The sequence below is a fragment of the Colletotrichum fructicola genome (assembly GCF_000319635.2).
Source record: "Colletotrichum fructicola Nara gc5 chromosome Unknown KSG_Nara_v1_contig12, whole genome shotgun sequence".
Taxonomy (NCBI): Eukaryota; Fungi; Ascomycota; class Sordariomycetes; order Glomerellales; family Glomerellaceae; genus Colletotrichum; species Colletotrichum fructicola.
Window position 1 is genome coordinate 710,927 of NW_027094062.1, and position 14,522 is coordinate 725,448.

The following is a 14,522-nucleotide window of genomic DNA, read 5'->3' on the forward strand; positions in this document are numbered from 1 at the left end:
GGAGTCCCGTTCCAAGCGCTGGGACAGGTCTGCTTGCGTCGCCCTATTTTCCTGGTCCCCCGGCCATCGTAATGGAGAGTGGCCGTGGAGACGTCCTGACCGAGGTACTGTCGGACGTTCTTGCAGAGAGCCGGCACGATATGGCCGTTGTACAGCAGGGTTGGCGGTTAATCCCAAAGTCTTTGACTGCGGAGCTCAATCGTCAGAACTATCTACGCAGAGCATACATCGCGTACAATGTCGCGTAACAGGCCTACCACGGTAATTCGAGTCTTGTTCAGAGCTGCTGTATACCTTCGCGACGTAAACCTCATTGCCATCTGCGTCGAGAGATGTAATACGCGGGCCAGGAAATCCCTGCGCGGTCACCGCGATGACGAAAAGCAAGAAAAGGGAGACGTAGGCAATGGATCTTCTCAGTTACGTAAAAGCTCACACTTCGATTCAATACGAAACACTGAAGGATGAGAGGGAGGAAGGACGGCGGTGAATCTGAAGGACGAAGGGGGATGAGCTGGTGGAGTTGACATACCAAATCAGCTCGGCACTCCTTGTCTTTGTATCTGCTGAGTTGTTAGAACCTCTTGGAAAACTAGAGATCACGATCGTTAAGAGTCTTTTGCCCTTTCAGATACCTTAATAACCAAGTCTCGCTCAAGTCTACGCCAAGCATCGCAAGTGTCTTTCAATTTCTGGCCTTACGTGTTACAAGAAGTCTGCATGTCTAGTAATACGAACCGTCAATTTATAGCGCGGTATCATAAAGTGTATAAGCCGAGTCAAATTTCCGAAAGAGGGCTTGTCATGTACACAGAGAACATGGACACATGCAGTATGGCAGCAGAAGGTTGTTCTTTCCGGTCATCCCATGGCTTATTCATACCATTTGATCGGGCCTTGAACGCTAGGCTCAAATATGTAGACAATACAAATCGGACGAGCTTTCTTGAGCTGGATACTTTAGGGAGTTTCGTGTTTCATACGTACCTTCCTCATCACCATGCGAGCAGGCCTTCTTCCAAGCGATAACGGCTGCAAGGCGCTTCCTATAGCAGCCCCGTCCGCAGTCTCTACCAATCCTCCAGTATCAGCCACAATATAAACCTAAATCCTAAAGCCTCTGATAGATATCCAGACTGTAACGGTTGTTTTCGTTCGTGTCAGCTGAGAAGGCGTTGACGTAGTCGAGGAACTCTGCATACGGGGCGTCTCCGCGTACCTCCCACGCGTCGTCGACAAACCGCAAGCCGGCGTACTTTCTCAACATGAACTCTCACAGCTGCAGCGGAGGCGGTGGTGAAGGATGGCCAGCTCTCCTCCCGTGTCCCGGCGATGTGGCGAAGAAGGGCTCGAAGACGAGGTCGAGCAGTAGGGACGGGTCCTGCTCGCCACGCCGGTCGATCATCCTCGCGCACAAGACAGAGTCCTTGGCGTCAGCGATGCAATCAGGCATGGTGATGTCTTCAGGGGAGAAACTGCCACACATGACGATCGTGGCGGTCCTGGTCGCAGTGGGCTTCTTTGCGAATCGGAGGTACATCTGGCTCTGTTGGTCGTGGCAGTAATGCCCAGGCGCCGAGACAATATTGGAGGTGACATGCAATGAGCTGCGAGATGTTCCATATTCTTGCAATAGTGGTGTTGTCGAAGGGACCTTTCCGGACTTGTGTTATATCTCGCTTTCGGCACGGATGTCGGTTTCATGCATCACCCTCTCGGCGAAGGCACCAAAGACGGCCGTCTGTCCATGGAGATTTCCGATTTCGAAGTCCTCGAGGTCGTACACCACGAACTACTTCAGGTATTCCTGCTGGAGGGAGTCCTGCATGTTCCCCAATGGCGGGCATTCCGAGCAGTCGACATCATGCTCCTCATTGCAGGGCTTAACCAAATCAAACTCGGCAACATAGGCACCTACGTAGCCATCCTTAGCAGAAGAATCCTCCCGAAAGAAGGGCTCGTGATAAGCCCTAGACAGCATGGACCCGGGTACGAAAATGCGGTAGGCCGATCTGTGGAACCGCTCGGTCCACGCAGCCCGCGTCTTGGCCCAGTCTCCCTGGGCGCCGACATAGCGCAGTTCCCGCGCAGGGGTGTCGAGGTTCCACTGGATGAACATCTCCTCTGTGCACCGTACGAGATGCCGCAAGCCGAGTGCCACGGCGATCTCATACATCATCGGATTTCCGGCAGGCCTGCCGAGGCTGGAGACGAGGGGTGAGGTCAGGGGGAGGGACACCAAAGACAAAAGCCGTCTTTACCAGTTCCATGGCACAGACCTTGGGGAGCATATGTTAGGGAACGTTGCTCAACATCTTCTGATGGACTTAAGGCAACAATTACATCCTCAAGTGCCGCCATGGAGCGGGCTCCAACGTCCCAGATGACATGAGATGCGGTGCTGGCATGGATCCGGCGAACCCTCCTGTATATCGAGGCTAGGATTAAGAACTCTGGGAGTCCAGCGTCTTCGTCGTATTGCAGGGTAGATACGATGATCTTGGTGATAAGTTCCTCCTGGAGGTTGTACAAGCTAGCGCATTCCATTTTCGTCTTGTTGTTATCGTTATTAGTCATAAGAGACTCAGTAAGTTGCTTGACTGGATAGTTTTGCTGCATAAATAACATCCAGCTAAATGGAATAAGACGAGATTATGAGGATAGATGGAGGGGTAATATGGAGGAGTAAGGCAGTGCTGGTTTCAGTGTTGTGATAAAGAATGAGAAATAAAAGTGTTTCTACGGCGAGGTGAGAACCAGGCAATGTTTGGTTTTTCTAATTTCGTAGCACAGTGCGTAGATTATTGATCACACCATGTAGCACAACTGATTGACCATCCATCGTACGGCAATGGGCTGATAAGCAGCCCGGGCACTTGCAGCAACTCAAGTTCGGTCTTGCTAGTATGCATGTTTTGACGCCCTTCGCCAAACCAGAGTCTCCGTGACTATGTCAACTCCAAATTCTGACTACATTTTCCTGGTATCCCACTCTGTGAAAGACTCAGGCTCTGACGACCTCTCAAAATAACCGTACCTGATCCTGTCTGTCTTTTACTCCTATAGAAAGATATTGTAGACGGCATTGGCAGTCGTGGCTGCAGCTGAATTGACAGTAGCATTTGCAATTATATGGTCCCTGGTTGTCATGGTGTGCTGGCACAGGGCAAAGTATGAGCATAAGGACTTACATTTTGTGAGAAGACATGGTTGAAGTCACGAGCTGACATCACGATGTTCGTGGAAGCCCAAAAAATGGAAAGATTCTGGATGATCAAAAGCGTATCTGTGCGTAACCACGGATGAAAATTGGATTTTTCGTGACGTTGAAGGCCACGATGATGGCCTTTTCATATTGAGAGTACAATTTTCTAGGTTATCAGAAGTGGCGCTGTAGCACATGTTTACTTGTATGTATCTGAATGTCATGCTGCGTAGGACTTTCGACTCGAACGCTGCCAAAATTGGGAGAACAAAAGTGGTACTCTGAGACTATGTTGAGCCGGTCATTGCCAAAGGAGGTGTGCAACTTCGGAGCCTGAGCAACTTGATTGGTTGATCTCGTCGGCCCCTGATCCCAGGCTCACTAGAAGGACTTGTGGACATTTACAGAAGCAGAACGAGTGTCTGTGATGGCAATCGATGGGATAAGTTGGTGATGCGACGCGATGCGATCGAACAGGGTGCGACGAGATGCTGGCCTACGCGATGGACCTGATGCTGTGTAGTTCACGAGGCTGCACAACGTGGGTTACGGGAGGGAATCAATTACAGACAGACAATGGACATCACTGGAAGCTACTATCTTGCTACATAGGCGATAAGAAGGCTCTTGAGTATTGAAATAAGACAGCCTGGAGGAAGTGCGATTTAGTTATGGATAGGGTGATGCTGGAGCAAAGTGGGAAGGAGCATTGAACCCATTTGGAGGCCAACCATTTGCAGAGCGATATGCTATTCCTTATGGGTTGTCGTCGAAAGGAAGCACGATGCACCAGGCAGGCTTCCTCACAATCCACCAACATGGCAACAGTCCATTGTGATTCTGCAGAGCCCGGCTCCAGCTTGTCTGATGGAAGAGTACCTATGCAATGGTCAGTGACGGAAGTCTTGAAACGAGGAATGCGACAGCCGTTGGAGAAAGCTGCGCCTTGGTCCTGGGTTCATATCTGTTCGTTTTGGGTTCCGCGCCTTTGTCTTGCAGGCATGAGATGTATGAGCGGCACCAGCACCGTTGCCCGTGTTGTGGTTGCCAACAGGCGCTGGTGGGTACGTACTACTTCAAGCTTCGCGCTCAAATTTGCGAAAGCAGCGATTATATAGCAGTGCAGAGTGTGAAGTGCAGTGCAAACTTCTGACCGGCCAAAGTTACTGGGCTATTTGCAACGCAAAGTTGCTAGGTTTATTGAATGTGTTCCAGGAAGCAGGTCATACTTTTTGGAGCGAAAGTTAGTGCAGACTACTTAGGGAAACCACAGTGTTCTCCTGATGCCCTGGCCCCACTCCTCCACGACGCACCTGTGGTTGTCTGCTCTGGCACTGTGGGTACTTTGGGAAGTAGATCCACTCTTGGATATCCTAGTGATGAAAGTAACACCTTATGCGGCTGGGTGGGGACCTGCCTTTTGGCTAAGGACTTGTCGATTGATGTTGCTATTGTGCATGAGTGGGAGGTGCTTGGGTTGGAATGGTGGAGATGTGGATATGGTGGTGTGCTGCATTCATACTGATCCAGCCTGCAGCGTACTTTTGGATGTTTTGCATACGGGTGACGGGGGTTAACGTAGTTGACGAACTGACGCGCTGCTAACGCCCCCATCGCGGCGTAGTGGTGGTGACGTGGGTAAAAAGTAGTAATCAGGCGTTGGAGGCGTTGGAGGTATGAAGTTGGCAAGTTTAAAAAACAGCCTCTGAAAAGACAGCTGCTGGATGAAATTTGCTGACTAAGTGCCTAATTAGGTAAGGCGCGCTAGAAAAAGTAGTTATTATAGCTTATACTTATTTTTATATAGTTTTTACTAGTTAAGCAAAAGTATAGCTTTTTTTTAAAAAAGCTACTTTTAAGTAAATACTATTAGTTATAAGTGCTTTTAAGAATAAGTTTAGTAGCTATATATTAATATAGTTTAAAGGCTTAATACTAATTTAGCAGCTGAAATTAGTATTAAGCTATTATAGCTGAAGTATATATCTTAGTAGAGTAGGCTAGGTAACTACTAATTTAAGCATTAGAATTAGTAGTAACTATTAACTAGTATAAGTATAAAAGTACTTAGGAGTGTAGTATATATACCTATATAATATAGAGTTATAGATAGAGATATATTATAATAAAATATAATAATCTATAGTATTTATAGGTTTTTAAATGTATAGATAATTAATAGAGAAGGAATATATTATAATAATTTTAGTTAATATAGTTAGTAAGTTATATCTTAAAATAAGAAAAATAAAGAGAAAGATAACTTTACGTTTTAGGTAATATATTTTAGTTATATAATTAGAATTATATGAAAAAAGAGATTATATAAGTATTATTAAAATGTTACGACCCGACAGGCATGACAGGTTGGAACAGCCCCGCCTGGCATCTCGGCGGCTAACGCAGAACATATGTAAGCAGTAACACAGGTGTAACCAGGAACCATCGGGAAAGGAAGAACTATGGTACAGGTCACGTGACTTCGGGAACAGCACGGATACAGGGCAAAGATGGATATGTTGGATATGTCCGCTATCCCAGCTATCCATGGATATGTTGGATAGCACGGATATCCTACATAGCCACCACAGGAGATACTGTGCAGAACTTGTATATAGTATGACCTGAGCCTGGCTCATGGTCAGACTTCCATAGCTCTTCAGCAATCAACTTAGTATTCATCCTCACGCATACTCTCAGCTTACCTTCACTGCGAATTACTTGTTGAGCCTAAGACTGATCACCTTAGCCTCTGACGACCGATCTACTATCAGCCTACGACCTACGACTCAGACCACGACCTCAGTGAACTGTTATAACGTGTCAATCCCCAGCTTCTGTTAGCAGACCCTACTGTCGGATAGCTGACCGTAACAAAAAGTTATAAGTTATAATTAACTAAATATTTTTATATAAAGTTATATATATAAAAGTCTACTTATTTATTTTATATAAAATATTTAAGTAAGTAAAATATCATTGTATTATTATTATTATTATGTTAAGATATTATATATTAATAATATATATTATAAGTTATAGTATTATCAGATACTATATAGTATATAATATATTATATAATACTTATTATAGCTTTACTAATTAAGCTGTAATAAAAGTATAGTAGTAGTGCCTAAAGAGGTAAGATATACCAATAGAGAGGAAAAGGCTTATAAGCTGTTAGTAATATATTAAAATAAGCTCTACCTAAGCTATATATATTAGTAGCATAATATATTATATAAGTAGTATAGATATATATATCTCCTATCTACTATATATATAATATATAAGATAGTGTAACTACTTAGGGGTGTTAGTCAGCCATATTAAGCGCTAAACTCCCCCTACTTATAGGGGGGGTGAAAATACTAGGTTTCTATATAAAAAATGTTTTCCACTCCTAATATTACTAATAACTCTATAACCGTAACCCTAAAAAACTATGTTTATAGCTTAAAACTAATCTTAAAAAATTATAAAAATTCCTATATATATATAGTACTTATATATAATAGTTCTTTAGGTATTTATAATATTAGTTTATATAACTAGACCTTAATTATAACTAAAGGATTTATAACTTTAACTCTAATTCTAAATAAGTTAATATTTAAAATAATTTTTAATTAGACTTACTATATACTATAATAGCTTACAAAGCTAAATACTAGTTTAATATAGTATTAATATATTAGATTTCTTAGCTTTTCTAGAAATTTTGTTTTTCTTAAAACTTTCTTAGAAAAAATAAATTCTTAGAGAAAACCTACTATTAATACTAAATATATTTAGTTTATAATACTATAAAGTAGTATATAAGTAGTTTTATGTAGTATAAATATCTCTTTAAAAGTTTATAATAAATATAATTAGGGTAAGGGTTATAGTTCTATATTAAAGGAAAAATATATTTTCCCTAATAATAGAATCTTCTTTTCTTTCTTCCCTTCTAACTAATCTTCTTTGCAGTTTACTGCCTAGAGGCGCACCTTATTAACTACTGAATAACGGAAAACGCTTATATATATAGTAATATACTTAATATAATAGGACTATTATAATACGAGTTTTTGTGATTTTTAGAGCTTAATTATAAGCTGTAATTCTTTAATTTTAGGGCTAGGGTTATAGAGGTATTAACGATAACCCTAGTGGAAACCAGTTTCTATAGTGGAAACCCAGTATTTTCGCCCCCTACGTGAGTAGTGGGTTCTGCGCAAGCGCAAAAACCCCCGGGTTGGCAGCACCTTGGTCTCACCCCAGCTGTCAGGCCGTCCGCCCTTCTGCCGATTGAGACGCCCATCACGGCCGGGATGAGGCCGTACCTGTAGGCACTCGAAGTCCAGACTGGCACTTTGCATAGCTGGATCAGCCTGATGTCTGCAGGAAGCGGCACAGCCGCACAGCCGCACAAAAGACGGCAATACCACCCACCCTACGCTACTGCACGGCTGCGGCAGACACCCACTGGCTGCCTGCCCGTTTGACGTGATTTCAGAAGTTCTTTATGGGCGGAGGGCCTGTCAGCTTTTCTATTCTGCAAACGCAGCGTTCCCGTCCAATATTCCCCTCCGCCACCAGACCTCCACCCGCCCAACGACGACGTCGGACTTCTCGTAAACCGCGACGCAATGAGCTATGCGGCCACGAAACGACTGGCCTGCGAGCGATGCAGAGATCAGAAGCTGCGATGCGATCGGGGCGAGCTGCCCAACGGCGAGCTGAGCAAGTCCTGCGCCCGCTGTCTTCGAGCCGGAGCCTCGTGCGTGAGCAGCAATCCACGGCCACTCGGAAGACCGCCAGCTTCAGCCTCCCATAATGCCTCCGCGGAGAGGTCATTCACTCCGCTGTCTCGGAGGTCGACGGCTTCCGCCACACACAGCGTCGGCGGACGCCGCGTCCGCCGGTCAACCAACTTTGGACAGGGCGCCGGCCATGGCGGCGAGTCGGCACCCAGCCCTGGGAGCATCTTCACCTGGGACCTGCGTGATCCTACACTCGATGGCTTCCCCGAGCTGGGAGGCACGCTGGGAGGTGATGCTGGCGTCTCCGGTGGCAGCGTCCGTCGCTCGTCGGCCCACAGACGTATTCTGAGCGGCTCCGACCACGACCAGGCTTGGCCGCCCTCCACCTCCGATGCCCTCAGCTTCCTCGGGCTGCCGCTCGGCGATGACGACGCCCTGCTCGAATCGCTCAGCGGGGCCCAAGCCGTCCCCGAACTCTCTCAGCAACTACACCTCCCCAGCGAAGGCTCGCCAAGCGTGGGCGTGGGCGTGGGCGTGGGCGTGGGCGAATCTGCCCGCCGCATGAACGAGCCCGCCGACGGTGCTGGCAGCGGCCCAGGCACGATGAACTCGCACGACAGCAGGAGTGATCAGCTGTCCCAGACGAAGCCCCCGGTAAACCCTCTACTCGGGCTCTCGCGGCTCAGTGAGAGCATCGCACGCCAGATTGCGGACATCGACTCGTATCCTTGGGGGCCCGCGGACACCTCCATCTGCGCCGAGAATGTGCACGGTTCCATGGAGAACAACCCCGTCGCAAAGGCCCTCCAGAGCACCTCCGACTTCATCGCCGTCGTCCAGCAGATGAACAGCTCGCCCCCCTCCACATCCAGCTCCTCGCCCACCGGCTTCTTTGCACCGTCCGACTCGGGTGTTTCCGTTGGCGCCGACGGACAGAACTCCTTCGGCAGGTCGGACCCTCCGTCCCCAGCCAGCCCGGCCGCCCTCGACGCGCCCGCCGCGCTCCTTGTCCTGTCAAACTACCTCCTCCTCCTGCAGCTCTACGACCGCATCATCCATCGCGCGCTCGAGTCGCTGAAAAAGCTGCTGAACCTGTCCGACTTCTTCCAGACGGGGCCGGACGTCTGCATCCGTGGCCTGCCGCCCATGAAGGGGCATCTGTACATCAGAATCCTGGTGCAGATCATCGATGATCACGTGGACAGGCTCGAGCAGCTGCTCGGCCTGCCCGCGCACTTCCGGCTTTCCAGACGACCGGGGGTGTCTGTTGGTATCCTGAGCGGCGTGGAGTCCTCTGGCCTGTTGCCGCTGGTCATGACCCAGCTCCCGATGGGACCAGAGGGCGGTGGAACGGAGCTGGTCGTGTCACTGAGGAACAAGCTGAGACAGCTCCAAGAGATCCTACAAGGGTACTAGAATAGCACGCCGGGTGTTCGATGACAAAGTGTTGGTTTTATCCGTCACAGGAAAGGTTATTCCAACAGTTGCTTATGTCCAGCGTTAGCCCGTGGGTGCAGGGAACAGTATCAATATACATAGGCTCATTATATTTCTGATTAGCCCACGGGCGCCTAGGCGCTAGTGTGCGTTTGGCCCAGTGCCGATGCGATATTCGCATTCCAACACAAAGATTATGGGTTCTACAAACGCCGTCTTTCTTACTGCAGCTCTAGCGTCATAGGTCGCCTTGGATCAGGTAGACCAACTTCTGACCAGACACTTCCCGTCGCCTCAGCTTCTCAACGCCCGCAATGATACCATCCAGCCCGTCGCCGTGAATCACGGCGGGATGGGCACGTATCTCGCCTCGCCGGGCCCAGCCTTCCACGCGCCGGGCCAGGTCGCAGCCGAACTCGCGCAGATCTGCGTCTGCCGGGAAGCCATAGCCCCTTTCCAGGGCGATCTCGCGGCCCGACATGCGAATGCCGAGCACCCAGCTCGCTTGGATGGTCTTCCTCAGCGCCGCCAGCTCCTGCGGCACCAGCTCGAAGCCGACGTAACGGCCTCCGGCGCGGCCCATCGCGGCGTAGCAGGTCCTCAGCGACTTTGCGTCAGCGATTATGTCCATGACGTACTTCAGGTTGTTCTTGGTGTGGGTGCGTATGTCCTCGGCGCAGGTCGCTGAATGGTAGTCCAGGACCTTGTCGGCCCCGAAGGACTCGACCATGTCGAAGTTGTGCGGGGAGCACGTTGCAATGACTCGGAAGCCAGACCTGCACCCCCGTCAGTTCAACAACCTCCGCTTACCCGGCTGGAAGGACGCGCGGATGGGGGGGGAGAGGGGAGGAGAGAGCATAATTACCGCTTCAACGTCTGGACAGCCATGGTGCCGTTCGCGGCACTGGCTCCGTAGACGAGAACCCAGTCCTGTTTGGTTGAAGGCGTCTCAGGGGTACCGGGGAGATCGAGATTGCGCCAGGCGGCCATGCCAACGGTGCCGATGCCGCATAGGCCGATGGTTGCGGCTTCAGCCCACGACATGGCGTCTGGGATGCGCCACAGCTGATCGGCATCCACGACGCTGTACTCGGCGTAAGCCCCCGACTCTGGGCTGATGGGATTATTGGCGTGCACGGCACCGGCCACGCGATCGTCCTCGTCGAGGCCCGTGACAGCGCTGCCCAGGCCCACGACGCGGCCGGCGTAGTCTGATCCGCAGCCCGCGCCGGGCGTGGGAAAGGCCGAAGACATCTTCCAGTCGCAGGGGTTGAGAGCCACGGCGGCGGTCCTGATGAGGACCTGATGGGGGCCGGGCGCCGGGACAGGGCGCGTCGACGTCTGGGCGAGGGCCCCGGCCTGGTCTGACTGGACAATGGCCCGCTGCATCTTGGGCGTCTGCATCTGTTCTGCAGGATTCGTGGGCGCCGTCCGGCCAGCGAACTCGACGACGCGGCAGGAGGAACGGAACGGCGGCAGGTCAGGCCCGGCCCTTGGTGTGTGTGCCGCCCAGGTGCAGATCTGAGTTGCCTTGGTGTGGGTGCCTGGGGAGCCGTGACGGCTAAGTGAGCTGGATGGATCTGGACGTAACTCTCCTGGTGGCGAGGCTGTGGGACGATCTGGGCGTTGACCGTCTCCGCGCCTCTCTCTCATATAGATGCCGGGGCGTGGGCCGTTCGCTGCACTGGGCAAAGGATTGAGGCCCAGGGTTGCATTCTAGGATTACCCCCCTCATTCTTCTGTATGTAGCCTGCATGTCTGTGGCGTCAATCTGCCAAAAGGGAAGGGTCGGTCACTTTTACCGTCTCCGAGCAGGCATCCTCGCCCGAACTCTCACCGGTCGTGTGCTTACACACTTCGAGTTCGGTCTGTTCCTTACGGCAGGCTCGAGATGCAGAGGGATATTCGGCAACTTAACCCACCCGCGCTGACTGAGCTGAGCGGAAGCATAGATTCAGTAGAACAGGGCGGGCGGCCACCACATCTTGCAGCGTCGTGTCACCCACCAACTTGGCCGGCCATCTCCATCGACGTGAGGTGACTTCGTATTCTTCCAACACTGACCTCAGGTCCTGAGTCTTGCCTTGGAGGCCACGCCATTTAGAATTCCCCTCCGCTATCCCTCTTCCCGAAGCATCAGCGTTGAGAATCACTCGCACACGATGAGGTCAACAGCTCGAGCAGCCATCTTGGCCACCATTGCATCCATTGCAGCAGCTGGCCAGTCCGAGCAGATCCCTCTGAACAGCCTGTTCCCCCAGGAATGGCAGGCCCACCTCAGTTTCGAGCCAGAAGCATCGCTGTCGACTTGCAAAATCAGCCAAACCACCGCATTCCAGCAGCACGATGGCCCTGTTGACTTTTCTGAATCGCCGACGGAGCATCTCGAGACGCCCAAGCTCTCCTCCATCAATGCCACCGCCTGGGAGCAGTGGGAGTTTGACGGCACGGCCGAGTCCGGCATGTCGGGCATCATCATGGGATTCTCACGCGATCCCTCCTACCCCTTTTTCGGCCAGGGAAACCTGCGGGTCGAGTTCTACATGGCTCTCGAGGACGGCACCGTCATCCAAGAGCTCGACCACCTGAAGCAGTCCACCATCATCACCTGCGACGGCTCCGTGACGGGCGTCTGGAACAGCACGGGCCGTACTTACGGCTTCCAGGTGCCTACGGACATGAGCCGCGCCAAGGTCTGGTGGGCCACGCCGCGATCCAAGGGCAGCCTCACCATGTTCTCCGACACGCTGCCGCACCTGGCCGACGGCAAGCTGTGGCCCGCCGAGGCTGGGACCGTCGAGATGTCCCCCTCCCTCTACCTCAACCAGCCCATCGCGGGCGGGCGCGTCGTCGTCGACCATACCCTCGGCAAGCAGCGCCTCCAGTTCACTGGCAGGGGAGGGCACGGCCGCGTGTGGGCCAAGGACAGCTGGTTCAAGGTGTGCGACGGCTGGAACATCATCCGCGGCTTCGCCGGCCCTTACTCCCTCGCCCTGTGGAGGCCCGTGTCTCGCATCAACAAGGGCATGCCGTACTACTCCGCCCAGCTTTTCAAGGACGGCGAGCTGCTCGTGGGCACTGCCAAGGGAGACCCCTCCGCCACGGAGGACTACGTGCTCTTGACCAACGACTTCAGCGGCAACGTCTCGGGATCCCTCGCCGACCGCTCGACGGGCCAGGTGGTTCACTTTGTGTCCCCGAGCCAGGGCAAGACCTGGCGCTTCGAGCTGCAGCACAAGCGCAGGAAGTTCAACATGGGCCTCGGCGGCGGCCTCGGCCTGAGCGGCTTCACCGGCTCGGTGACGGGCGGGGAGGTGGGAGAGGAGGATTTCAGGGGCATGGGCTTCGCGGAACAGGCAGCCTTGCCGATGGAGGTCAAGCAGTGGCAGATTTGGATCGTCTACGGGATCGGACTTCTGGGCGAGTGGAGGAACTTCTTCTTCAACCTGGCCACAAGCATCTTGGGGTGAGCGCAGCTCAGAGGGCTTCCTCCATGTGAGAGTCGGTAATCCTTCGGGTGGCTGAAAACACGTGACGATTCGTCCCATGAGGACACGAGTGTGCACCCTTTGACATCCAGTTCCTAGATAGGAAACACGTATACATGAGATTTGAACGAGACACACCCCAGATTTCTCTCGGCACTTTACTGTAGGTGTAAATACAGTCAGCATTGAACATGTAAGACAGATGTTGTCAGATTGCCAGGGTCGGAATGGCGCTTCTTGGCAGCCAGGGGCGGCCCGGAGAATCAGATAATCCGCCCGCGAGATCGGCGGGCCCTTGCGCAACCGCGCGTAGAGTTTTTGCCCGCTGTCAGGGATACGTAGTTAATACACAACTAAGTCAATTTGTCAGATGTTAGCTAGGCCTAGGCCTAAGGCCTAAATACTAGTTTAAACCCTATTTTTATATAAAGTATTAACTACACCTTTTAGAAATATATTTATAGTATTTATAGTTAGATTAATTAAGCTACTTTACCTAAGTTATAAGCTTTTTATATACTTAAATCTATTTACTAAAGTATAAAATTATTTTTAAATAATTATTAAAACTCTAACTTTACTATTTAATAATTATTAAAAAGTAATTAATAAATTACTAGCCTATTAAAAATAAAACTTCTACATAGGAATAGAAATAAATATAATATATATTTATAAAACCTTTTTAGCTTTAAAGTTAAATAAGTTAATAATTATTTAATAACTACTATAATTATAAAATAATAACTATTATTAAACTTTTAAATTTAAAAACCTTTTAAATTATTAATTAATTAAATAAACTATTATATTTTTATTTAGTAATTTAATTCTATTTTTTATAGCTTTACTAAAAGAAAATTATTATTATAGAAATATTTTAGTTTTTCTTTTTTCTTATTAACTTTATAGTTAAAATAACTATATAAAAAGGTAATTAGTAGAACTTTAAAATAAAACACTTTAGCTTATAATATTATTTTTAAACCAACTAAAAATATAAACTTTTAGTTTTAGAAAATAAACTTTAAAAAAACGTTTTAAATTACAAAACTACTTTTCTATAATATATATTATAAAATACTAAATAAATATAATAAAGATATAGTTCTTAGTAATAATATTAAGGAAGTTTTAAGCTTACTTAATAAGGGGTTTTATAGTAAGGTAAAAAGCAGTAAAAGCACTTTAATTAGTACCTTATTATAGATAAAAGCGTAATACTTAACCTACTGGGCTAAAAGGTATACGCCTAGTAGATATTAACTACTAAGGGTATAGTTAAGCTTTAAAGAACGCTTACATGCCTACACGCTTACTAAAGTAGTATATACTAAGGTATAAACCCTAAAGTATATACTTTAAATATATAATATACTTAGTCTAATAGCTTTGTAGTAATATACCTAGGGGTAGTTTTTAATAATAATAAAATAGCTATAATTAAAGATTTAAACCTTTCCAATAGTTTTATATTTATAAAATTTATATTTATTGAATAACCTTTAATAAAAAGATTTAATGTAACCTCTCAAGAAGAATAATTTATAATAAACTTAAAATTATAATTTAAGACTTTTAGATTTATAATAAAGCTAAAAAAAATAGTTAGAAGGTTAATAAACTAGTTATTAATAAGGTTTA

At 48.5% G+C, this 14,522-nt stretch overlaps 4 protein-coding genes across 4 annotated transcripts; 2 read left to right on the top strand and 2 right to left on the bottom strand.

The window, feature by feature from the left end:
- Positions 1 to 1,273: 1,273 nt before the first annotated feature.
- Positions 1,274 to 2,547, bottom strand: CGGC5_v017364 (uncharacterized protein; the record flags this gene model as incomplete). The annotated part of the gene is made up of 3 exons (XM_066153906.1): positions 1,274 to 1,607; positions 1,794 to 2,124; positions 2,280 to 2,547. The coding sequence occupies 3 exons, from the start codon at positions 2,545 to 2,547 to the stop codon at positions 1,274 to 1,276; spliced, it is 933 nt and encodes a 310-aa protein (XP_066006724.1).
- Positions 2,548 to 7,839: 5,292 nt separating this feature from the next.
- On the top strand, positions 7,840 to 9,369 carry CGGC5_v017365 (Fusaric acid cluster transcription factor FUB10; the record flags this gene model as incomplete). Its single annotated transcript, XM_032027670.1, has 1 exon — positions 7,840 to 9,369. The coding sequence occupies one exon, from the start codon at positions 7,840 to 7,842 to the stop codon at positions 9,367 to 9,369; it is 1,530 nt and encodes a 509-aa protein (XP_031875993.1).
- A 259-nt stretch (positions 9,370 to 9,628) lies between these two features.
- On the bottom strand, positions 9,629 to 10,779 carry ccsC-3 (Trans-enoyl reductase ccsC; the record flags this gene model as incomplete). The annotated part of the gene is made up of 2 exons (XM_032027669.1): positions 9,629 to 10,166; positions 10,256 to 10,779. 2 exons carry the CDS (start codon positions 10,777 to 10,779, stop codon positions 9,629 to 9,631), a joined length of 1,062 nt encoding a protein of 353 aa, XP_031875992.1.
- A 773-nt stretch (positions 10,780 to 11,552) lies between these two features.
- ccsF-1 (Diels-Alderase ccsF) lies at positions 11,553 to 12,860 on the top strand (the record flags this gene model as incomplete). The annotated part of the gene is made up of 1 exon (XM_032027667.1): positions 11,553 to 12,860. One exon carries the CDS (start codon positions 11,553 to 11,555, stop codon positions 12,858 to 12,860), a length of 1,308 nt encoding a protein of 435 aa, XP_031875984.1.
- Between the last annotated feature and the right edge of the window lie 1,662 nt (positions 12,861 to 14,522).